We start from the raw sequence: 23,939 nt of genomic DNA on the forward strand, positions 1-23,939 counted from the left end.
GCTCATTACTCCTTATTTCTTAATTCACCCCATCATTATTACTTATTTTAGCGTTAACCCCTGAAGGTTCTAATCTGTTTTGTTTTGTTACCTTAAACTTTGTAAATCATCCGTCTTACATCTCAAAATTCTTTTAAATCGTCGGAAACTTGTGGGCGTATTTGCATTTGATACCAGAGTATAAGCATTCCATTTAATTTAATTTTATTCAAAGTTCATAATGTTTGTAAATCAAACTTAACCTACAACCGTTAAAAAACTTTTTTCTTTTTCTAAATGATTTCCTTGCTTGTTTTGCTTATTCTCATTGTTTGCTTTATTTAGTAGATAATATTTTTTGGTCTTGCTACTGAATTACAAACATCATTTGTTCAACCTAGTTTAAATTCAAATTACCTATTAATATATATGTCCTTATGGAATGATTCTAAATCACCACATACGACGTATTGTTGCACTAGAACATGGGGTGCAATGAATAAATTGTTTATGGACATTAATCTCAAATAACCTTCTTAGGTTTAAAAGAATTTGTTGTAGCTGAATAGTCGCCTAACTTAATTATATAGCTTGTTTCATACTGATATCAATATATCATGTTTAATTTTAATAAGAAAGTTTAGTAAAAATTAATTAAAAAATAATTATAGATGTATATTTAGTCATGTATTTGAGGTTCCAAACTTAAATATTAACTTGGACTTATGAGTCTATGACCGGGCCACCGGGGTACTATACTAGTTCACCTAAGGTTGAGTGCCACAAGCCCAAAACAAATAAAACTAGCATGCATTAACTGAATTATTATAGTTGATGAATTCAATAACATGAACCCAAAATTAACTTGAATTGAAACAAAATATTGTCACTGTTAAAACTTATTTTTGCTCTGAAGATAAAATAGAAAGAGGGCGAATGTAATATTTTGTTGATGACTGATGAGAATAATCTTTTAATCCAAATAAGGAAAAAATCGGAAAACATAAAGAGAAAATAAATTACCTAAAAAATAAATATAATGTGGATGTAAGAGTTTTTTTTACTCATTATATACATAGTAGTATAAACAAAAATATTGGTATCACTCTGATTATAAGGTAATCAGAACTATTTTAGACAATTAGGTTAGTTGAGATTAAATAAAAAAAACCAATGTTTAAGGGAGTGATTTCGAAATATGGTAATTTACTAATTTTGTGTTAGCCTTTGCCCCTTCCCCACCCGCTTCTTCTCTGTATTCGAAATTGAAATTTCTTTCTTTTTTGGGATAACGTCCTATTTCTCCATCAAAACTATCTTATCGTACTAGATGGAGCCGGAACTTTGACATCGTCGTAAGTATCCACAAAACAAGATCTCTCAACCTATATATCTCCAAATCTAAAGTTCTCATTTACTTCTCCATATTTTTTGGTTTAATCGATTTACAAATTAAACCGCTAGAAAACCAGTCAAACCAGATATAAAACATAGTTTAAAACCCGATTGACCTTATAAACCCGACCCGGTCTAAGAATTTTTATAACCCGATCAGAAATTCTCAAACCTAAGAACCCTAAAATCATCATTTTCTAAAATCATCATTTTCTAAAATCATGAACACCGTCTCTTGCATTGGGGCAATATGTTTCAGGTGGGTGCATAAACCCAGCCAATTTCCTACCAAACTCTCGCTTATCCACCACTGGCGCCAAGAGAAGCCCTCGTGACTTCCACATTCCAGTAATCATTTGTGTTCTTAATTGATTTTGGAGTTGAAAAAAATTTGTAATTTGAGAATTTTTTTTGCAGATTTTATCTTCATTTCTGATCGGATTTGATGTGTTCTTGGTTCAGTGAACCATGATTCCAATCACCAGAACTTGAATAAACCCAACTAAGAGTTTTGGAGCTGCAATCGTCTATAAAAAAGGACCACGTGAATCTCCATTATATACAACAATTATGATTGATCTTTTATGTCAATTTGGTTGAATTGTTTATTTGATTTTTCTTGGATGCAGTGGATTTTCTGGGTTGGACGGACCATTCATCCGAGCAGCCTTCATTAGCATTCAAAAGCAGAAGCTGATTTTTTTTTTTTGGGTTTTTAGAAGTTCACAGTTGCTTTATCTTTGTTTGTATTGAGCTTTGACATTTTTGAGATCTGGTCATATTTGTTTAAATGGATTTTTCTATTTCTTCTTCTCTCTGGGTTATTTGATGTGGATGATCTGGTTAAACGTTAATGAAAATATGATATAGTGTTCGTTGAGATGGGGAAAAGAGATTTAAAAAATAAAAAAGAATTGGTGATTTAATTATATAAACGGGTCGAAATCAGGTTGAAATCGGTTTACAACTTTTGTTAGTTGGTTAGACAACCAATAAACCAATAATTAACCAATTAAACCTGTATTTATGGAGAAATTGATGAGAATTATGGATTCAAGGAGATTTAGAAATAAAATTTTGGATTTGGAGAGATATAGGATGAGAGACATTTGTGCAGAGATATTTAAGACGAGGTGAAAGTTCTGGCTTTATCTAGTAAGATGTGATAATTTTCATGTGGAACTAGGACGTTTTCCCTACTTTTTTCATATATCTCTCCTTCAACAGTTTCAAGCTCTCTCTTTCTCTTTCTCTCAGCAACTCTAGGGTTTTTAATTTGTTTCTGATCCAGCGATTTCTGCTCTGCTTTCGAGCGGCGTTTTCAAAAACACTTCCGTCGATAGAATCTGCAGTGACAGGGGACGCGGGGTTTTGGATTGCAGCGATAAACCCTAGCTCTTACGCGAATTACCCAAGAGAGAAACCTCGATTTCCGTGTAAGTCTCTTGTTTGAACTGAGTATTGAGTTCTGGATTTGCTTATCTCTTGATAGATCTGTGCTTTCTGATTAGGTTTTGGTTCACTACTTCTAGGATTATTAACTTTGGTTGGTTACTTCGCTGTGATTTTGCCACTTTACATTCTTTGATTTCGTTTGTAGAAATGGAAACTCGTGTTCTTCACGACTTATAGGCATAAGCTTTTTCTTAAAGGTCAATTTTGGTTCGGATTTGTTTGTACTCAGATAAGAGATTCTCATATAGTTTTCTCCGAGTATGGATATTAATTTGGTACCGCTTATGTTCAAACTCGTAAATTTTGCTCTTGCTTGTGCTATCTCATATGAACTTGTGGACGGTTTGTATATTATTGCTTCTATATTTATAGCGAATACTTTGTTTAGTAGCTTCTTACTTTTGTTTAGAGTTGTGTGGTGGTTGTGTTCTATTTACAATGTTTTGTCGCTGATTCTCTCGTACATGTCTTTGTTATGCAGAGAGAAGGATGGCTATGGAGATCACTCAGTTTTTATTGGCTGCTCAGTCAGCTGATGCAAGGATCCGTACTGAAGCAGAGGGTAGTCTCAGGCAATTCCAAGAACAGAACTTGCCGCAGTTCTTATTATCCTTGTCTTTTGAGCTTGCCAAGAATGATAAACCTTCTGAATCCCGTCGACTAGCTGGTATCCTGCTCAAGAATTCTCTAGATGCTAAAGACTCTGCCAGAAAAGGTCATCTGGTGAAACAGTGGTTTGCTATTGACGTTGCTCTTAAATCCCAGATCAAGGAACTGTTACTAACAACTCTTGGTTCATCTGCCCTTGAGGCCAGGCATACTTCAGCTCAGGTTATTGCAAAGGTAGCCTCCATTGAAATTCCTCAGAAGCAGTGGCCTGAACTTGTTGGATCCCTGCTTAACAATATGACCCAGCAAGGCAGTCCCGCACACTTGAAGCAGTCAACCTTGGAAACTCTTGGCTATGTCTGTGAAGAGATATCACATCATGATCTTGTCCAAGATGAAGTGAATTCTGTCCTTACAGCAGTTGTGCAGGGCATGAACCAGTCTGAAAATACCGCAGAAGTTCGTCTTGCAGCCGCAAAGGCATTGTTGAATGCCCTTGAGTTCTCTCAGACTAATTTTGAGAATGAAGTGGAGAGAACTTACATAATGAAGATGGTATGCGAGACAGCATGTTCCAAGGAAGCAGAGATCAGGCAAGCTGCATTCGAGTGCCTTGTCTCCATTGCTTCAACATACTACGAGGTGCTAAAGCAATACATGCCAACACTCTTTGAGCTCACATCAAATGCTGTTAAGGGAGATGAAGAGAGTGTTGCCCTCCAAGCGATCGAGTTCTGGAGTTCCATCTGTGATGAAGAGATCGACCGTCAAGAGTATGACAGTCCTGATACTGGTGACTCATCCCCTCCCCATTCTTGTTTCATAGAGCAGGCCCTTTCCCATTTAGTTCAAATGTTGCTAGAAACTCTGAAGAAGCAGGAAGAGGATCAGGATCATGACGACGATGTCTGGAACATATCTATGGCTGGTGGGACATGCCTTGGCCTCGTTGCCAGAACAGTTGGAGATGGTATAGTCCCTCTTGTAATGCCCTTTGTTGTAGAAAACATAACTTCGCCAGATTGGCGAAGCCGGGAGGCAGCCACTTATGCTTTTGGATCAATCTTGGAGGGACCAACAATTGATAAACTTGCCCCCATGGTTGCTGCTGGCTTGGAATTTCTCCTTCTTGCAACCAAGGATGGTAATAACCATGTCAGGGACACAACTGCTTGGTCTCTGAGCCGTATCTTTGAGTTTTTGCACTCCCCAGATAGTGGCTTCTCTGTCATATCACCCGAAAACCTCCCTAGAATTGTGGGTGTGTTACTGGAATCAATTAAAGATGTGCCAAATGTGGCAGAGAAGGTGTGTGGAGCAATATACAATCTTGCACAGGGATATGAAGACCTTGGAGCAAATTCGTCTCTTCTCTCTCCTTATCTTACAGAGATCATCACACATCTGCTTGCAGCTGCTGAGCGTACAGATGGCGCAGAGTCTAAGCTAAGAGGTGCTGCATATGAAACCTTGAACGAGGTTGTCCGGTGTTCAAACCTTTCAGAGGCCTCGAACATCATAGCACATCTCCTCCCTGCCATCATGAAAAAATTAGCTGAGACGATGGACCTCCCGATAATATCATCTGATGACCGTGAAAAGCAAGCGGAGTTTCAGGCTTCTCTTTGTGGTGTTCTCCAAGTCATAATCCAGAAGCTGAGTGGCTCGGATGAGACGAGACCCATCATAATGCAGAACGCAGATGACATCATGAGGTTGTTCCTAAGGGTGTTTGGATGCCATAGTTCAAGTGTCCACGAAGAAGCCATGCTTGCAATTGGTGCTCTTGCCTATGCGACTGGAGCTGAGTTTGTGAAATACATGCCTGAGCTCTTCAGATATCTCCAGATGGGACTGCAGAATTTCGAAGAATACCAAGTCTGCTCAATCACCGTAGGAGTGATTGGTGACATTTGCCGTGCCCTGGATGAACAAGTCCTACCTTTTTGCGATCAAATCATGGGTCTCCTTATCCAAAACCTTCAAAGCGATGCACTCCACAGATCGGTGAAGCCTCCAATATTCTCATGCTTTGGAGACATTGCTCTGGCGGTTGGTGCTAATTTTGAAAGGTATGTAGCTCCAGCCATTCAGATCATGCAAGGGGCTGCTCAGGTCTGTGCTCAGCTGGACACACTTGACGAGGAGCTTATGGATTATGCGAACCAACTCCGGAGAAGCATCTTTGAGGCGTACTCTGGGATACTTCAAGGGTTCAAGGACACAAAAGCCGAGCTTATGATACCCTACGCTCAACATCTCTTGCAGTTTGTTGAAGTAGTGTCCAAAGATACCCTAAGGTAATGTACTGTATGTTTTCAATAAGATAATCAATTTGTATTATATATTATTGGTTTCACTACTCCGTTTATACTTATTGCTGTGGTTATGTTTTTGGGAGCAGGGATGAGAGCGTGACAAAAGCAGCGGTTGCAGCAATGGGTGATCTTGCAGATGTTGTAGGAGAGAACACAAAGCAGTTGTTCAGAAACTTCACCTTCTGTGGTGAGTTCCTCAATGAGTGTCTCCAATCAGAGGATGAAGATCTCAAGGTCACTGCACGCTGGACTCAAGGCATGATCGCAAGACTCATGCACTCATAATAAGCCTTTTTAAGTCTAGTCTCACTCTCTCTTAGTTGTCAAAAGATTCGTTTTGCTACGGGTCTTGGTCTTCTTTTATCTTGTCTCCTATCGAATGATGTCAATAGCGGTTACAGGGCTTTTGCAAAAGTGTATTTTTTTGTTATTGCCCTCAGTGTTAGGCCATCTCTGTCTTGAGGTTCTGCCTCTATTTTGTTCTTTGGTTAATACAAGCATCAATCACATATGGGTGGTCGTTTGACTCAACTGGGTCATATTGACAACAGGTGCAGCTTATTGTTTAACCGGCTAGTATGGAATTTTAAACCGGCTTAATAATTACTTAAATGAGTATTTTTGTACAAATTTCAAACGTTAACAAAACAGTTGAATTTGAAACTTTGAATTGTCTTTTTTTTTGTTAAAAATAATATATAATAAACTTTTGAATGTATTTCATCTAAATACAAATTAAAATCATAGAAACATAAAGCTTGTAATATAGCTACATCTAATCCTATACCAGTTAATGCAAAACTATAAAATAATATTTGCAAAACTATACCTGTTAGACCTACTCCATCGCCCCAACTATCACATTCTTGGCCAATTGATAAATCCAATATTAGAGAATCACATACACTATTAACGATTTTTAAACATTCTCAATGATATCAGCAAATAATCTTAAAAGCAAAATCAAATGTCTTGAACAAAGAAAAAAACCAAAATTCAAAGCAAGACAAAGACATATAACCAGACACTAATATATGGTTTTCTTGAATTCTTTGAGAAAAGCATCTAGGTAGGGATGATCTTCAACCTTCTCATACTTCCAATCAATCGATCATAGATTATCTGTTTAAAGACTATCTATGGCTTTGAATTAATCTAAAATAAATTTATTTGAGTTTGATTATTTAGATTGTTAAAGAATAGATTTTCATCATGGGAATTAGTGATTGTCCTCAAATACACTAAGTGAGTTTTTTATATATACGATGTGAAGGAATTTTATATTATTTAATAATTACTTAAATGAGTATTTTCGTACAAATTTCAAACGTTAACAAAACAGTTGGATTTTAAACTTTGAATGTCTTTTTTTTGTAAAATATAATATATAATAACTTTTGAATGTATTTCATCTAAATACCAATTAAGATCATAAAAATTGTAATATAGCTACATCTAATCCTATACCAGTTAATGCAAAACTATAAAATAATATTTGCAAAACTATACCTATTAGACCTAATCCATCGCTCCAACTTTAGAGAGAAGGTTTTTAAATAAAAATAAACATTCGACGTGTAATCATATTATTGGTCAAACTTTTTTTTAAAAAATTCTTTTCTCTATTGTCGATTGAAGAAGATTCACTAATAGGCTTATCGATCCACTAATAGCTTCAAGATGAACGCTATTGTGTTTGTATAAAAGGCGTGCGCAAACCTTGCCGTTATTTTGTAACGGTGTCGTTTTAATTGTAGAAGGTTTTTAATAGAGAGTGTTACTAAAACCTCCCCCTTTGTTCCTCTCTCTCTCAGATTAAAAAAAACCTCAGAGCTCCAATTTTGTGAATTTCTCAGAGAACAAATCGGTTCGTCAATGGCGTCTGCTTTATTTAGAACCGCAAGCCGTCTTCGTCCCGTTCAACTTTGCCGTTGGATTCGCGTCTCGAGCGATCTACTTTTGACATCGTCTCCTCCATCGCCGCCGTACATCTCCGACGCGTTTCGTCATGGAGATATCTCTCTCCCTCGATCGGTTCGAAATTTTCTTCATCATTTTCCCAATTTTGTTTGATTTCTTTTTTTAGCTCTGTAATTTCGATGCTTCTTTTGCAGTTTTTTACAGTTAATTGTGGAATCGAACGGTCGAAGATGGTTCAGAGACGTTTGATGAGTACTTCTGCTTCTGATACAACAACCTCTAAATCTGACTCCGGTAAGTCGGAATCAAACTCTTCCGATAAGAATGAGAAATCTGAAGGATCAGAGAGTTCTGACGGTGGTTCAAATCAGAAAAATGACCGTGGTTCTGGAAGAGACGTTCGTGGAGCGGTAAAATGTTTTATTGAACAGATTCGTTTAGATAGTTTCAGGAGAAGCATTGTCTTGATTTGATGTTTGATTAGGAATCTATTTTTTTTAATTGCAGCCAGTTTCATGGATGAGCTTCTTCTTGCTGTTTGCTACTGGAGCTGGATTGGTCTACTATTATAATGGAGAAAAGAAACGTCATATTGAAGGTACTCATTTATGGTGAGTTTGTTTATATGAACATATCTACGTAAAAACGTAATAAGAACCTGATCCTGTAGACTAGTGTTGCGTGATTTTGCTCTATATAGCTCCCATTTTTTAGTTTGGATTTGCAAGACTGCTAGGATTTTGAGCGAGCTCTCAGTATCTTGCATCATGGAGTACGTTTTTTTTATTGGAGTTCTGAAATGTAATATTGTAGACACTCTCCTAATTGAATACATGGTTTGTACCTTAATGATCACATAGCAAACGATGTCTGAAACAATTTTAGAGCTCAGTTAAAACAGCTGATTTGGTTAGTGATAAAACTTGACTAGATAAAGGAGCTGATCACTTCAATCACTGAGCAAATGCTTACTGATCATTTGTGTTGAATTCATGTATCTTCTAAAATCTTATTGGTTTATTACTTATCGCCATTCTTCTTTGTATTATTGACTCGGGTTCTTGTTGGTTTAGATATAAATACAAAATCTATAGCCGTCAAGGAGGGGCCATCTGCTGGAAAAGCAGCTATTGGAGGACCATTCAGCCTTATAAGAGACGATGGGAAACGTGTGACGGAGAAAGACTTGATGGGAAAATGGAGCATCTTATACTTTGGCTTCACTCATTGTCCTGATATCTGTCCTGACGAGCTTATTAAGTTAGCTGCTGCCATTGACAAAATCAGTGAGTTTTTTTTTTTTTCATTTGTGTGATTGATTCCACATTTGGAGTTTTATTTTTCTCTAAGGTTCTATTGTTACCTTTACACAGAGGAGAAGTCGGGAGTAGATGTGGTACCAGTGTTTATCTCTGTGGATCCTGAAAGAGACACAGTTCAGCAAGTACATGAATATGTCAAAGGTAGATATTTTTTCACACCTAAAGAAAAATGCATTCAGTTTTTGAAATGAAAAAAACTCATGGAGTCTGATATTTCTTGTGTAGAATTTCACCCGAAATTGATTGGGTTAACCGGGAGCCCTGAAGAAATCAAATCAGTGGCCCGATCTTACCGGGTTTACTACATGAAGACCGAAGAGGAAGATTCAGACTATCTCGTTGATCACTCTATAGTTATGTGAGTAAACTTATTTTATCCCTTAAACTTAACTTTTTGTTAGGAAGATTATAGTTATGGGAACAAAAATTAACATGCAGATTTACAAATTGTTCATGTTGATATATATACACATCAAAATATAAAAAACTGTATCTATCCTCCAAATATCAGAAATTCATATAGTTAGTCATGTATATATTCATCTTTTGGGTTTGATCTCTTTTATTTGGTGGGTTGGAGTTTTGATAGAAAAACATGTTGTGGGTGAAGGTACTTGATGAGCCCGGAGATGAATTTTGTGAAATTCTATGGAAAGAATCACGATGTTGACTCGTTGACCGAGGGCGTTGTGAAAGAGATCGGACAATACCGGAAGTAAAGAGCCTTCGATGAACGACAAACATTTTAATTAGGTGATTAATTTTTTTACATTATTCCCATTATTGAAAGGTCACCGAAATTAATAAGAAATTCACCGTGTACGGAGCTTGTGTTTTCCTTGAAAAAAACCATCAAATTCTTGTTTTGGCCGAGCTTGCACACGATCAAACACAAAGTAAGGGATTTTAAGGATATGTATTGAGTCATGAGTTAGTGATTATTACATGACATTTGGTTTGGTTTTTCTCATGGAGAAGAAGAAAACAATTTTCAAAAATAAACGAGTGGTAAAAAATGAAAAAAGTCAAACCCTACTTCGATCACCCTTCTATGATCAACAAATGGAAACAGCAGAAATCAATTCCAACTATTTGTGGAACAGTTTTTTTCATACCTAAACTCCAACACCCTGTAAATAACAACATGAACTGTATTAAATTTTAAATTTTCTATCTAAACTATAAAAATGTTGTCAATTTCAACGTCTGTTGGAACAGTCTTAAGTCAGAGTTTAACGTGTTGAGTCAGACGATCCATAACATTTTCATAGCACTGAGACTTACCAAAACTACGTCGTTTTTTTTATCATTTTTAGGTTTGTTGTGGTAAGAAATGATCAAAAATAAAGTCTCACAACGCACCCGAAAAAGGACTTCAATACCTTATTTTTTGTCAAACGCTTTGTTTCTTGCCAAAACACACCTAAAATGACCAAAACACACCTAAAATGACCAAAACAACTTAGTTTTGGTCAGTCTCGGTGCCACACTATTCATTTGACTATGTACCGTTAAACTCTGACTTAACACCTGTTCGAGCAGATGTTGAAATTGACAATATTTCATATAGTTCAGGTAGCAAATTTGAATGTTAATACAGTTCAGGTTGTTATTTGCAGGGTATTGAAGTTTAGGTATGAAAAAACGTTCGACAAATAGTTGAGATTGATTTTGGCCATTTTCCCTGGAAATCAAGTATAGCTCTCTCAAATGTAGTTCACTTTTAATTCTATCAATTTTAGTTTTCTTTTCTATAAACCTAGACGAACATTATTATTTGTGATTTCTTATTTTTCATAGTTTTTTTTTTGCCAACCATTGGGCCACAACAAACCGACCAGTCAAATTCGTAGAGAGCGATCCATAATTATATTTAGATATGTGATTCTTATCACAAACATTCCTAAATCCACCAATAATTCATTCACACACATAAAACGTGATTGAATCTCTTTATTCAACAAAAATATCAATCTCAAGAACAAACTAATGTTATGAAATGACAAACTAATAGTGGATCCATTTATACTCCATTTTAGGGGTTTCTTTACCATGTGTGAAGTAAATACCATCTTCTCTAGCGTCCCAGAAATTCGTCTTACCACCACGATGAGATAGGAGACCACCACCTTTGTATGCCATGAAATATGCGTGACCATTTTCATTCATTCCAGATTTCCCTAATCCACAATGAATCTTGGTCGGGAAAATACCATCATAAAAACTAATTTCGTAAGTTTCTCCAGGATTCAAATATTTGTTGCCTAAATCTTCTTTGTTCAAATCACATCTAACCCGAAGAAAATGTCCTTGACGAAGATAGCTTTTGAAGTGTACAGAGTTTTTCTTCCAGATTGCCGAGTTACCCAATCCAACACACAATGCAAATACCATAACAAACAAAAAACAAGAGAGTTTATTCATCGTTTATAAAGATATGTATTTTTTTCCTAATGCCAAATAAAAGATAAAGAAGCCAATTTATACAAAACCCTTTTACGAGGTCATGTTCATGCATTCAATTATTGCTCTTCAATGTTTGTTGACCAAAAAAAATTCATATGTTATGGAAATGTTACGAATTCAGTGAATGTTCATCACAAGTAACATCTATCATATGTTACTTTACATTTATCTCCTAATTAAGTAACTTCCTCTGTAGTAATTTTCTTTTGAGTTACTTGACTTTTATTTCCCTTATAAATTCAGGAAGATTTTCTTCTTTTTCAGGTAGAGCAAATCCTAATGGTGAGACACGACGAAGGACATGAAATTAATGTTATGCCTCGAGGAGCTCCCCCTATGCAGGCAGTGAGACAGACAAGCTTGTGGTATATATTGACTAAAAATTCTTTGCATGGTTTAAATAATAAATATGTTCTTTGAATATAGTATTCTACATTGTTTTCAAATCTTTGGAAGTACCGTAGAACATTTGAGTATAATCGCTATTTTAACTGTCCACCTTCAATTTGATCGCAAGCTCGTAAATTACATATATATAGAGTCAAACAATAAGGTTATCAATTAAATTATACTCCCTCCGTTTCATAATATAGGATGTTTAAAGGATTATTTTTGTTTCATAATATAAGATGTTTCCAACTTTCTATGCAACTTTTAAATTAATTTTATATTTTATATTATGCAGTCTTGAGTATGATTGGTTAAACTTTTTAAAAGTAATTTTTTCTTAATATGTGTGTTTCTATTAAAACATTCTATATTTTGAAACGGAGGGAGTATATATATAGAGTCAAACAATAAGGTTATCAAGGAACGAGTGTAATTCTTGTCTGCATAATATTACAAGTGCATTAAGCCATTAAGGGATCAACTGAGAGTTTGAGACATTCTGATTTACCCTTGTCAAATAAATTGATCTCACGTCTTCATGTCTCTTAATAGGCCTAAAAACTTGACAGTGCAGTTCCGTTATATTTGGACGTCGCTGTTAATTTACCATAGCAAGTGCTTCTACAAATATAGTGAAGAATCTTGTCGAGTAAAAGAATCAACAAGTACAAAAGTACCCCAAAAGAAAAGAAAAAAAGAAAAATCAGTAAAAAGTAAAGAATTTAACATAATTTCGACCTTTTCCCCATCATATATGTTGGTAGAGCTCTTGGACTCAACTTTCTTTTGCTTTTTTTGTTTTTTGTTTTTTGTTTTTTTTTACTGTAACATTGTAACATCGAGACAAAAAGGTTGTATTGAAGAATGAATTGGCATATAAAACTCAACCGAAGAAATACAAAAAGATGTCGCCTCCTTGTGTCCCTGTAGGACAAGAAAACAAATGGGCAGCTAAAAGAGACGCCGCCCCTCACAACAGATATGTACGTGTTTCCTCAAGGCTCAAACCACCAAGGTCCCAGAGGAAAATGCAACACGCATGCCTATGTAACACATCCATCAAATCTGAAGAAATATACACTCACCTGAACAGATATGAAGTGACGAGTCAGACCAAATGAAGATTCATCACCATATATACACATGTTACTACATTACTCAATCTATACATAATTCTCAACATAAAACATTCATGGATGATATCTAATTATATGTGCAAATATATATATATACTGCATGCACATACATACTGCATTTGCATTAGTAGCCGAACAAGCATCAAATATGCAACTATATAGTACTTCGTATCTCTATACTTAGATGAGCAAAAGTTTTTCTACAACAGTTGTATTATGTCTTTAAATGTATGTGCTGAATATAGATGAGGCAGACAGACACAATTGGAAGGCTTTTACAGAAAGATGCTGAGAAGGGAGAATAACGAGGAATCAGAAACTCACTTGAATACTGCTTCTCTTTAAGTGATAAGGAAACAAACAATGAAGAGGTAAAAACATTTGATCACGGCAGCTTTAAAGCTTGCTTCACTTGTGCAAGCGCCGATGGGTGCATCCTACTAATGGCAGAATTAAAGGCATCTCCATGAAGTGTAGAACATGTCTGAAGGTTCTCACGGGTTGAGCTCTCTAGTGACATCTGGTAGATTGGGTCGGAAACTTTGATCTTAACAAGATCCAAACCCCACCAAAAAAAAATGGGTAAAAATCAGTGGTTTTGTACGAAGCTGTTTCGTTAAGAAGACCATATTTTTATGAACAGTTACCTGACTTTTCCGTAACTCTTTGCTTGGTGGGGTTTCTTCTCCTTGAGACCTGCTTGAACTAATGTCACCGCTGGAATTATAAATTGTATGATTTCTTAATACTTAGTGTTGTCAACTGTTCCATAACAAATTACTAGACTAGAGTGTCTGACCTTGATTCTTCTTCTGCTAAATCTTTGTTTTCACCAAGGATCACACTGGTGCATGTACTGTTTCAAGAAACACACAGATCAATTATATCACAAAGATAAATTAATCAAATTGTTAATACTCGATTGTGCAACATGTACCTTAGTATTTGATCAAGCTTATCAACAACTTGAGGCATTCTAAGTGTAAGTATTATGGAGAGAGCCAAGCCGAATGTCTTTTTTTGCATGGGAGACGCATGGTCAACCTGCACGAGTAGTTGCAAAACCGAAGTGTGTAAGATAATGAAAAAGAAGCACGCATTTCAACATTTAGAGCAGTTTGAATATGAGAAATTGCTTAGAATTCAAAAAACAAGACCGTTCAAAGACAAGATCCCTGGAAGCGCATCGTAAAACAAGTTTAAATTCCAGAAAGCTGTTCGAACAACCAGCTATTTTTCAAGATATGTTATCCACTGACCTTGTCGAGCCAAATGTCGATGAGGCAAAGGAGTACATTGTCTTCGACTGGGACACCTGCCTGTTGGAGTAACACTGAAAGAGATGAATCAGATGTTAACTGGGCCAGGTAAGTGGTGTTCATCACCAGAATCCTTGCCAGGATAGCCGCTGAAGACACTTTAACTGCAGTCTTGGATGGATCGCGATCATCTCCTCCACTCAAGCAAATAATCACCAATTTCTGCAAGGAAACGAACAAACCAACTCCATCAAAAGTATTAAGGATGGATTTTTTCATCTATAAAAGAAGACTGAAATTCACCTGCAAACAGCTGCTGATGAGAGGGGGCACTTCCACAGGAAAACACTGCTCAATACACAAGCACATGTTTATATAAAGTTAAAACTTGGCACAATTTCATGCAACACATTTATATACAGTCATGACATGATAAAAACTCTCCATAATAATTATGCCAAAAATTCCATTATTGGTCAAATTATCTGTATACCAAGAGATGAGGCAATAAAAATATCAATGCAGTGTAGCTACAAACTTAACAGCAGATCAAAAATACCATTAGAAAATAGATACGACCAATGAAATTTAGTTACAGACGTCTGTGCGAGAATATAAACATACAACTTAGAATCAAAGAATCGCTAAAAACCAAATTTTAGTTAACAGGGTTACATACGTGCAAAAGGGCTCCAATATGGTAATGGTTGCTAATCACAATGACAAAACATAACGACCATGAAAATTTGTTGCCTGTCGGCACAAAACTGGGAAAATGAGAAATTATACTCACCTGAACTAAGATGTCAATCACTGGAAGAATCGAGAGTAACCCCTTATCATTTACATTTCCAACAATAAGATCAAGAATCTTTGCGACACTTGAAGCATGCATATTAAGAAATTCTCCTCCATCCAAAATGATATACGATTCCATGATACTGACAGCAACCTACCATTTGGTTAAGATGTTAGTCAACCTTTTTGGGTGCATATGGTCATTTGAATGTCTCAAGGGATTATTGACGTAATATGTTTCAGTAAATCTGAACACACATATATTATAGGTCATTAATGAATCAGAAAACTCCTTGAAAACTTAAACACTAACCTGTAAATGATCAAAACTTCTTTCAATGATCTCCACCATATAGGGGAAGCATAATAATAGCTGGGGTACCATCATCGGAGCATAGGAAAGTGTGGTTTCCCATAACTGCAAATGTAGAGTAGTGTCAATTATATATAGCGCATTTATATCAGCAGAGAAAAAGGTAAACATTTTATAGAGTGAAAACTTACTGCCATGCTATCCTCCAGAAGGTTGAGCGCATCAGGGCTATTTATGTCAATGCCCTTCTGGAGTATGGGGAGCAGTATACTATAGCAAATGGGAGACTGATAACCAAGTGCAATCACAAAATTCCGCAGTGCGACAAGAAGCTGAATCTGTAGAAGGCTTTCACCAGAAGATTCCTCCCAAACCTGCTCTTAAGTCAAACACATAGATAGTGAGACATTTGTGCACCAAACAAGAACAAACAAAGCCAGAAAGAATGCTATCATACCTTCTGGAAGAATTGCACCAACTTTTGTGCGTACGGAATGACTTCACTAACATGGCCAATCAGAGTAGAAATCAAGTTCAGAACTTGAACCTGAGAAAAAGAAAGGATAGTTATAGGTAAAGAGAGAGAGTTCTATGAGTCATTAAAGGAAGCATAATGGCAAGAATGGAGTACTATAATGACTTTGAGGCAGCTGCATCAAGTACCTTCGAATCAAATTCTTGAACTTCCTCAACCATTTTAAAACATGATTCCCAACAGACTGGAAGAAGATCAAGGAAATTTTGCTCCGAAAAATTCGCATCCTCGACATGTAAGCATAATGACCTACTAGCTGCCAGCTGCATAAGTAAACAGACGATCTCAGAGGTCGTCAACATAGATAAAAAGGAAAGAAGAGAATGCGTCCTTAATGCAGGAAAGAAATATAAAAACAAAATTACCTTGACAGCGAGGTCATTGTCTTGCAACAATTTGATCAACGAACAATAAACTGCTCTTTTTGTGTCTTCTTTAATCTGAAAGGTTATTATCATGAACCATGTACCATTAGGCAACCATTTTCAACCAAAATATAATTTAACGAAAACTAGGGTAGAGAAGATAACATATAAACCAACAGGTTAACTAATCCTAATAGCCATTTGTTACAATTAACCAATAAAAATTCTGCTTTTTAGATGATTACCCCTCATTGAATCAACTTATGGACAAGATATTATGTCATTTACAAATTATGTTATAATCTGATGCAATTTAATAAATGATAAGATCCAATTTCCTCCGAAGCCTCTTGTCAAACTTAGCTGCATAAACACGGTAAACCGGAGTAAAACAACAGTACCTCTGAAACCCAATGTCCCAATATCATAGCAACTTTTCGGTGGATGATACGCCTATTTGGATGATCATTTGAGAGCTCAAGGGATAGAGCACCATTAAACCTGCAGACAAATCATCCGATCATTAAGAAGGGCACAGTAATTACTTAACTAATCAAAAACTTCTGTCACATTCTGCTGGCTGGCAATACGAAAGTTCAAGAAACAGCAACGTTAAGAAGAGATGAAAAAAAAATCCAGACATTAGAAGATCAGAGCATACCAATCTCTGAAATTAAGATAATTCGAGAGCTCATAGTAGACATATGCAGTAGCAGCATATGCCGCATCTTTAAGAAGCAGTGCAGGAGTTATTTCAGTAACTGAAGGGGGACAATTATTCATTGCTTCTTGAAGGATGGACACAACAATAGGTCCTAGCAGCTGCTCGCAATGATGGAGACAGAACGAATAAGAATCATTTATGACGCTATATCAATTAGTAGACTTCTTTCCAGAACAGGATTATTTGCTACTTACTTGGCTGTAGTTCTCAAACAAAACCATATATAGAGCTTCAGCACAAGGCCTCAATTTCTCTGTCCACTGAATCATGTCCTGCTCATGATGAAAGGACTCAGGGTTCTGGTACCACTCCTCTAGGTCACTTGCTGTTAGAACAAAATACCTGTTCAAAAGTTGATGGTTATATTTCAGCAAACTTTTCTTCCATGCATCATTCATGCAATGACCAGAGAATCAAGAATGGTGATTGTATGGAGGTGTAACTACATGATAGCATCACAGTTCGCACTAAAACAAATGACTTAATGTATGCAATATTTTTCAAACTAAATCGACCAGGTCCCAATGGTAACGCCTTCTCATCTATTCCATACTTAGAAACTTTTTGGCGAAGAGACGGAGAACAGAGATACATAGATCTACAGCAACAAGATCCCTATGTGTCCACAAAATTACTCCAGCTCATATTATTTTATGGATCTTGCATTGGTAATTCTAATTTCTGTTCTATCAAATTACCTTACTAATAACTAAGGCATCAAATAATATGAAATTAGCAGGGTCACAGTTTGATAAGTAAGAGAGAACCAAATAATTTGAATTCACATGTCTTGTCATTGGTTTAGTGTTACCTTCTCACTAGTATGTTGCACAAAAGAACTATCCTTTCATTGGGTAAAAGTGAAATCACAATGCCACTAACTGTGTTTGAAGCATTCTTCTTCCTCTGCTCAAATGTAACTCCATTTTCATCCACCACACGACCAGTTAGACTTGGCTTGTATTCTTTACATTCAAGCACAGATTTCACCATCACCATACACTGAATAAAAAACTCTTCAAACGGCAACAATTCTTGTTCAGGGTCAGTTATCTTGTTTAAGCAGAAATCCACTACGACTGGAAGAGAACATTTATCTCCAAACGAATAAGGATGTCTACTTTGAATAGCGCCTAACACTTTCATCAGCTTAACACATGCCTTCTTTACAAACTCCCAGAATTTAGGATCTCGATTCCGAAAAGATGAATCTGCATGGAGACTCCACACAAGTTAGCAAAAGCATATACATGTGTGGTGACAGGACGAAGCGAGGAAAGGGATAAAAATTTCCTCGATACAGACTTCTAGGTGTTTTAGTCATATGCAGGAAAAAAGAGTGTCCAACACTACAAAAAACTCACAATATGGAAGAAAGGATTGAACCGCCTTCAAAAGCGCAGGAGAGACTTCTTTCACTGGTTGTATCTCCTGAGAGAAAAGAGTTAGCTGTATATTAACAACACACATACTTTGGTGAAAATATACCATCCATAGAAGAGAGATAGCTGAAGGTGAATGTAATAATGAACTAATGAGTCAAGAAAAAGAATAGTGTTTTCACCTGTATACATTTGGCATCGCTTTGAAATCCTGAAATTATGAGTTGCCGCACTATTTTCAAACATAAAAACCACCTCTCGCAAGTCAGAAAAAGCTCATCGTGATGCTGCTCAGCATTATTTGAACCATAGCTCTGAGCCATTGTTGAAAAGCCATGTATAATTGTTTGGACATCAGTTTGCCAAAGGTGCCAACTAAAGTCGAAGAATTGCGACGAGATCTGCCAACAAATTAAACTGAACCTTATCCTTTATTAAAGCAAAAAAAAAACCAAGCTTTGGTCCAGCAATAAATGCATGCAAAAGGAGAAAGAAAATTGATAAGGGGACGATGTTAGTAGCAGACACACCTCAGCAAAGGTTCTCTGATCTGCAGTGAGACGTTTAGTGGACAATTCCTTTAAGGTTCGAAAAAGAATCAGAAAGATTCTGTGAGAAGCAAGAACGTCAGCTGAGTGTAGCTGTTGAGCTAGTACCGAAAAGAGGTCAGGCCTGACATCATGAAGCATGAAAAACCATTAATTTTGCTAAGAGAATCAATGCAAAAACTCAGAAAATCAAGGAAGATACTGAAGTGAAAATGCTGACCATTCCCTAGGATAATCAAAGCGGGCTATCTTCGATATGAGAACAGCCAACATTTCCGCAATCTGCCATAAAGCAAATAAAGTCAGATTAGATATGCTAGCAAAATATATGTCTTACGTGGGTGTAGTCAATGAAAACAAATCATAACCAGTCATCAAGAAAGAAAGCAAATGTTACATCACCTGGTAGTTCTCTTCTCTCAAGTGAGACAATAACTTCTGCCTCAGATGACTCTTTTCCTCGTTGCTCATACTCCTGTAAAAATTGCCAGAAAGAGTATCAACACCTACCAAATAGGGCAGTAAATTTGCAGAGCTAGCACCATTACAAATCTAAGAATGTAAACCAGGCAGCTAATCAGAATTATCAGAAAATTTTCCGGAAACAAGCTGAACTTACCATGAATTTCTTCTGCTCTTCCAATGACGGTTGATACTGTTCTTGAAATATACAGAGGCCATCAATCGAACGTCCACATGTGAAACCAAATCCTTGGATGCAATCACTTCCTACAACTCAGACCGAGAGAACAAATAAGCGGAGTAAAAATCAAGCGACATTAGCAGAAACCACAAGAAACACAATAGATTAGAAACGATACCATGAGGCAAGAACAGAATCCAGGTCTACTCTCCGACTGAGATAGAGCCGCCTCCGCCGGCCGCCGAACATTCTCGTCACCGCTCATTGAATTAGCTAGTAGCGTGTACATAGCCGGCAAATCGGAAGCCGACAACGCCATCAGATCCGACGAAATCCTTGACCTAATCAAGCGTCGACGATGAACCCTAGGGGTTTGTTACGAACGACGATAATAAAATCTCACGGCGGAGGAAAAAAAGCGAAGCCTAGTGTAAAAGACAGAGAAGAGAAAGAAAAAAAGAAGGATCGTCTTCTTTCTCCGTCTTTCAACCTTTCTCTCTCTCTATAACGCTCTTCAGAACATTAATGTGACAGTCAACAGTGAAATTGTTTTCTTCTCTTTTTTTTTTTTTCACAGCCGAAGAAAATAAAAATACTTACCGTCGTCTGATCGGATTCCGATCACGTAACCGGAGACTTAAAGTTTTTGGGCTGACTAAAGAAGATTGTGTTGGGCCTGATAAGCCCAAATAATTATAGCGCGTGATTTTGATGGTGCGCGTGAGTACAATCGAAACAAAGATCGGGTTCGCTTGCTAAAATATTGGTCGAGATACGTGGGAATGCATCAAATTTGCCACGTATGATACCCCGCCTTAAATTGAGAACGGGAAGCAACCATTATTTATTTTCTGAAAATACAAAAATGCCTTAATAGTTTTCGTAGTGACTAATTTTCCCCTTCGATTTCTTAATCTAGATGACGAATAGTGTGTCATATTGTAACGATAATAAATATGGGAGACATTCTGAATTATATAATAATAGAAAGGGTCATTCGAGAAATAACTCTTTTCTTCTTTAAAACCAGTGAACCTATTTAATGGAAGGAAACGTTCTCTTCTCGATATTTCCCGAAGCGTCCGAAGACCGCTTAGAAGAAGAAAACGAAGATCCGTTGACAAAAAAAGAAAAGAGTATTGGAAAAGAAAAAGAAGAAGAAGAAGAAGATTTCAGAGGTTTACACTTTCGAAAATGGTGAGAACAAGATTGGCGATATCTGTTGTTCTGGTGTCTACACTTTTGTTGTTGAATGCGGAAGCCAAAAGCGCTGATCCTTATAAGGTACATTTTTTTGTTTCTTCCAATTTCATGGCTTGACTCTTGATTAGGGTTGGAGATTGTGAATTTGGGCCTGGTTGATTCCTTTTCAATTGAAGGGTTTCTCTCTGTTCGCTCTGATGGGTTCCTGATTAGGTTTTGCTTAAGTCTTTTGCCATTGTTAATTAATTTATGCAGATAAAACCTAAACGTTGTATTGTATCTTTTAGGTTCTTGGAGTATCTCGGGATGCAAAGCAGCGTGAGATCCAGAAAGCTTTCCACAAGTACGCACCTTTCTTTCTATCTAGTCACTGATTTAATTCTTAGATTTTGAGTGTATGATCAACATAAGGACTCATGTGTGGCTTGTGATTTTTTTCTTTGTAGGCTATCTTTGAAATATCACCCAGATAAAAACAAAAATAAGGGTGCTCAGGAGAAGTTTGCTGAGATTAACAATGGTGCGTTATCTAATTGTGTGTTGTTGTAGCTTTATTTCTAATGCACGTTTGAGGGCTTCTGTAAATGAATCTTTTTCTACATTATAAGATTGTTCTTGCTTTGTGGTCATGTGTTAGTGGCATAAATTGGATTTATGTTCTTATGGCTTTGAAAAGCTTTAAACTGACCCTGGCTTATGTGTAACAGCTTATGAGATCTTATCTGATGAAAAGAAGAGGAAAAACTATGATCTTTATGGAGACGAGAAAGGACAGCCTGGATTCGACTCTGGTTTTCCCGGAGGTAATGGTGGTGGGTATTCATACTCCTCAAGTGGTGGGGGTTTCAATTTTGGAGGACCAGGTGGATGGCAAAATATGGGTGGTGGAGGAGGCTCCAAATCGTTTTCTTTCTCTTTCGGTGGTCCTAGTGAGAACTCCTTTGGTTTTGGGATGGATGATATCTTTAACATGTTTTCTGGCGGTAGTTCTAAAGGAAATGATCAGTTTGGTGGCTTTGGTAGCTCATCATCCAAGTCTGAATCTAGATCAAAGAGTGGTACGGCAGCAACTATCAGAACAATAAATTCTCAGGTGTATAAGAAGGAAGTTTTGGACCAAGGGATGACTTGGCTTGTGCTTTCGTATCTTCCATCTCAAAGGGGAACTCAGTACCATGAATCGAGCATAGAGGAAGTTGCTGAGTCATTGCAAGGAGCTTTAAAGGTAATTCAATTGTCGAGTTTCTTGATTTCTGTTTTTGTGTTTCTGGTTTTAGAAGTAAAGGTTAGTATGGTTATTGTGAACATGATTAAACTCATGTTTTATGTCTCAGGTTGGGCGTATAAATTGTGAAACAGAGTCCTCTCTTTGCAAACAACTTGGCATAGTTCCTCGTAGGGCTCCAAGGTTATTTGTTTATTCATACACATCAAGTGGCAAAGCTACCTTAGCAGAATATACTGAAGAGCTTGTTACAAAGAAGGTGAAGAGCTTTTGCCAAGAACATCTGCCGAGATTCTCAAAAAGGATTGACCTGAATACATTTGATGTCTCTGCTGTTAGCTCAGAAAAGACTCCTACAGTTATGCTTCTGTCAACAAAGAAAGACACTCCAGTGATTTGGCGTGTTCTTAGTGGCTTGTACAATGGACGCTTTGTCTTCTACAACACAGAGGTTTGTTATATTTAGGCTTTAACTTCCACTTACATCTACATTACTACCGTTGTTGTTTCTGTAAATCTGCTGGTCCTAAAACTTATGGGTGATCCACGTCAACAGATTTAAGCTTCATTATGTTTACTTGAGGGAAGAGTTATTCTCTAAAGCATAGTTTTTTTCATGATCTTGTAGGTCCATGATACTTCTGATCCAAAAATTCGTAAGTTGGGGGTTGACGCGTTTCCAGCAATAGTCGGCTGGTTATCGAATGGAGAGAAGCAAGTCCTGAAAACAGGTATCACTGTGAAAAATCTGAAATCAGCTGTGCAGGAAATTGGTAAATTGCTAGAAGGATTTGAGAAAAAGAACAAGAAAGTCTCTTCTAAAAGTCAGTCCAGCCAAACAGAGAGCGAGTCTTTAGAAAGGGTACCTCTTCTCTTGAGAACAAATTTTGACTCCATTTGTGGGGAGAACATTCCTGTTTGTATCATCGGTGCCTTCAGATCTTCACATGGTAAAGAAAAGTTGCAGTCAATATTGTCCCAGGTAAGAATATTTTCTTACCTTTTCTCTATAAATTAGACCTGTAGCTTAGTATGATAGCTGAACACAATGCTAGTGAAGGAAGCGAAAAGATACTACTTGAGTTGCGTTGTTTTACTTCAAGCCGTTGCTTTTTTTGGTTCTTTGACTTGAAGATCAATAATCATGTGGCTCTATTCTTTGACCAGGTATCCCAGAAATCACTGTCTCGACGACAAGCTTCAACCACTGGTTCTCAGGATACAGTATCCTATTCGCTTGTAGACGCAGCAAAACAATCTTCGTTCTTGAGCTCACTTGACAAATCAGAGTTCAAAACTTCCGATAAACTCTTAATAGCTTACAAGCCTCGTCGAGGTAAGTTTGCTACATTCAAAGGCGATATGACAATGGAGGAAGTTGAGAAATTCGTAGCAGCTGTTCTTAATGGAGACATACAGTTCACAAAGACCAGACAGAAACCTCAGATCAAATGAGAGGTTTTTTTTTCATCAGACATTAGTTTCAGAGATGTACATCATTTTGGAGAAGAGAAGGTTCTTTTCACTTTCCTGTGTTGCAAGCTACTTTTGAAGATCAATTATTGTACTTGCAGTCTGCAGAGAAGTGTATTGACAAGAGTTCTTTTCACATAAACAGTGAATATAGTTTTATAGGGCTCTATAATTGAATTGCACATTGTATCGAGTTCTATGTAATTATTGTAATAGCATAAAATACTCTCGTTACCGAAAACCACAAAAAAAGCCAGCTGTATAGAAGAGATAGAAGACACCAAACCAGTGTAGCCAAAAATGTATACAGACGAGTGTGGTCTGCAGCATATAGTTTACACAATCTGGTCTCAAAGCTTTTGCATAAGCGAATGCAAAATGTTCCAATCTTCATGTTCACAAAGTTTTTGCCAGAGATATTAACACAGGAAGAAACCATCGAGCATACTTGAGCTTAACACACAGATGATCATGTTTAAGT

At 36.8% G+C, this 23,939-nt stretch overlaps 4 protein-coding genes across 6 annotated transcripts; 3 read left to right on the forward strand and 1 right to left on the reverse strand.

The window, feature by feature from the left end:
• LOC104745053 (importin subunit beta-1-like) lies at positions 2,449-6,287 on the forward strand. Its single transcript, XM_010466215.2, has 3 exons — positions 2,449-2,810; positions 3,311-5,738; positions 5,843-6,287. Exons 2-3 carry the CDS (start codon positions 3,319-3,321, stop codon positions 6,039-6,041), a joined length of 2,619 nt encoding a protein of 872 aa, XP_010464517.1. The 5' UTR covers positions 2,449-2,810; positions 3,311-3,318; the 3' UTR covers positions 6,042-6,287.
• On the forward strand, positions 7,545-9,942 carry LOC104745054 (protein SCO1 homolog 1, mitochondrial-like). The gene is made up of 7 exons (XM_010466216.2): positions 7,545-7,790; positions 7,871-8,086; positions 8,184-8,274; positions 8,750-8,962; positions 9,050-9,139; positions 9,224-9,356; positions 9,609-9,942. The coding sequence occupies exons 1-7, from the start codon at positions 7,632-7,634 to the stop codon at positions 9,715-9,717; spliced, it is 1,011 nt and encodes a 336-aa protein (XP_010464518.1). The 5' UTR covers positions 7,545-7,631; the 3' UTR covers positions 9,718-9,942.
• On the reverse strand, positions 13,128-20,126 carry LOC104745055 (importin-11-like). Of its 3 annotated transcripts, none has more exons than XM_010466218.2 (23): positions 19,736-20,126; positions 19,534-19,643; positions 19,317-19,389; positions 19,135-19,196; positions 18,897-19,038; positions 18,549-18,767; positions 18,349-18,415; positions 17,796-18,195; positions 17,179-17,326; positions 16,922-17,082; positions 16,662-16,761; positions 16,261-16,335; positions 16,024-16,158; positions 15,818-15,907; positions 15,552-15,734; positions 15,361-15,465; positions 15,043-15,201; positions 14,553-14,597; positions 14,250-14,471; positions 13,928-14,034; positions 13,790-13,846; positions 13,638-13,695; positions 13,128-13,537 (listed from the first exon to the last, which is right to left on the reverse strand). In XM_010466218.2, the coding sequence occupies exons 1-23, from the start codon at positions 19,874-19,876 to the stop codon at positions 13,376-13,378; spliced, it is 3,021 nt and encodes a 1,006-aa protein (XP_010464520.1). In that variant the 5' UTR covers positions 19,877-20,126; the 3' UTR covers positions 13,128-13,375. The 3 variants fall into 3 exon arrangements, with proteins under 3 accessions (XP_010464520.1, XP_010464519.1, XP_010464522.1); XM_010466217.1 differs by having other exon boundaries at positions 13,638-13,707; positions 19,736-20,125; XM_010466220.2 differs by lacking the exons at positions 19,135-19,196; positions 19,317-19,389; positions 19,534-19,643; positions 19,736-20,126 and having other exon boundaries at positions 13,376-13,537; positions 13,638-13,707; positions 18,549-18,783; positions 18,897-18,992.
• LOC104745056 (dnaJ protein ERDJ3A) lies at positions 20,634-23,801 on the forward strand. Its single transcript, XM_010466221.2, has 7 exons — positions 20,634-20,841; positions 21,048-21,103; positions 21,207-21,280; positions 21,468-21,985; positions 22,095-22,436; positions 22,614-22,967; positions 23,153-23,801. Exons 1-7 carry the CDS (start codon positions 20,752-20,754, stop codon positions 23,438-23,440), a joined length of 1,722 nt encoding a protein of 573 aa, XP_010464523.1. The 5' UTR covers positions 20,634-20,751; the 3' UTR covers positions 23,441-23,801.

Source organism: Camelina sativa, chromosome 15 (genome assembly GCF_000633955.1).
Source record: "Camelina sativa cultivar DH55 chromosome 15, Cs, whole genome shotgun sequence".
Taxonomy (NCBI): domain Eukaryota; kingdom Viridiplantae; phylum Streptophyta; class Magnoliopsida; order Brassicales; family Brassicaceae; genus Camelina; species Camelina sativa.

Coding starts and splice junctions, on each gene's coding strand:
- LOC104745053 (XM_010466215.2), top strand. CDS start 3,319: ATGGCTATGGAGATCACTCAGTTTTTATTGGCTGCTCAGTCAGCTGAT. Junction 5,739..5,842: donor GTGTCCAAAGATACCCTAAG/GTAATGTACTGT, acceptor TTTTGGGAGCAG/GGATGAGAGCGTGACAAAAG.
- LOC104745054 (XM_010466216.2), top strand. CDS start 7,632: ATGGCGTCTGCTTTATTTAGAACCGCAAGCCGTCTTCGTCCCGTTCAA. Junction 8,087..8,183: donor GAAGAGACGTTCGTGGAGCG/GTAAAATGTTTT, acceptor TTTTAATTGCAG/CCAGTTTCATGGATGAGCTT. Junction 9,140..9,223: donor AGTACATGAATATGTCAAAG/GTAGATATTTTT, acceptor TTTCTTGTGTAG/AATTTCACCCGAAATTGATT.
- LOC104745056 (XM_010466221.2), top strand. CDS start 20,752: ATGGTGAGAACAAGATTGGCGATATCTGTTGTTCTGGTGTCTACACTT. Junction 21,104..21,206: donor ATCCAGAAAGCTTTCCACAA/GTACGCACCTTT, acceptor TTTTCTTTGTAG/GCTATCTTTGAAATATCACC. Junction 21,986..22,094: donor CATTGCAAGGAGCTTTAAAG/GTAATTCAATTG, acceptor TTTATGTCTCAG/GTTGGGCGTATAAATTGTGA.
- LOC104745055 (XM_010466217.1), bottom strand. CDS start 19,876: ATGGCGTTGTCGGCTTCCGATTTGCCGGCTATGTACACGCTACTAGCT. Junction 19,644..19,735: donor GATTCTGTTCTTGCCTCATG/GTATCGTTTCTA, acceptor TCTGAGTTGTAG/GAAGTGATTGCATCCAAGGA. Junction 13,847..13,927: donor AAGCTTGATCAAATACTAAG/GTACATGTTGCA, acceptor TTCTTGAAACAG/TACATGCACCAGTGTGATCC.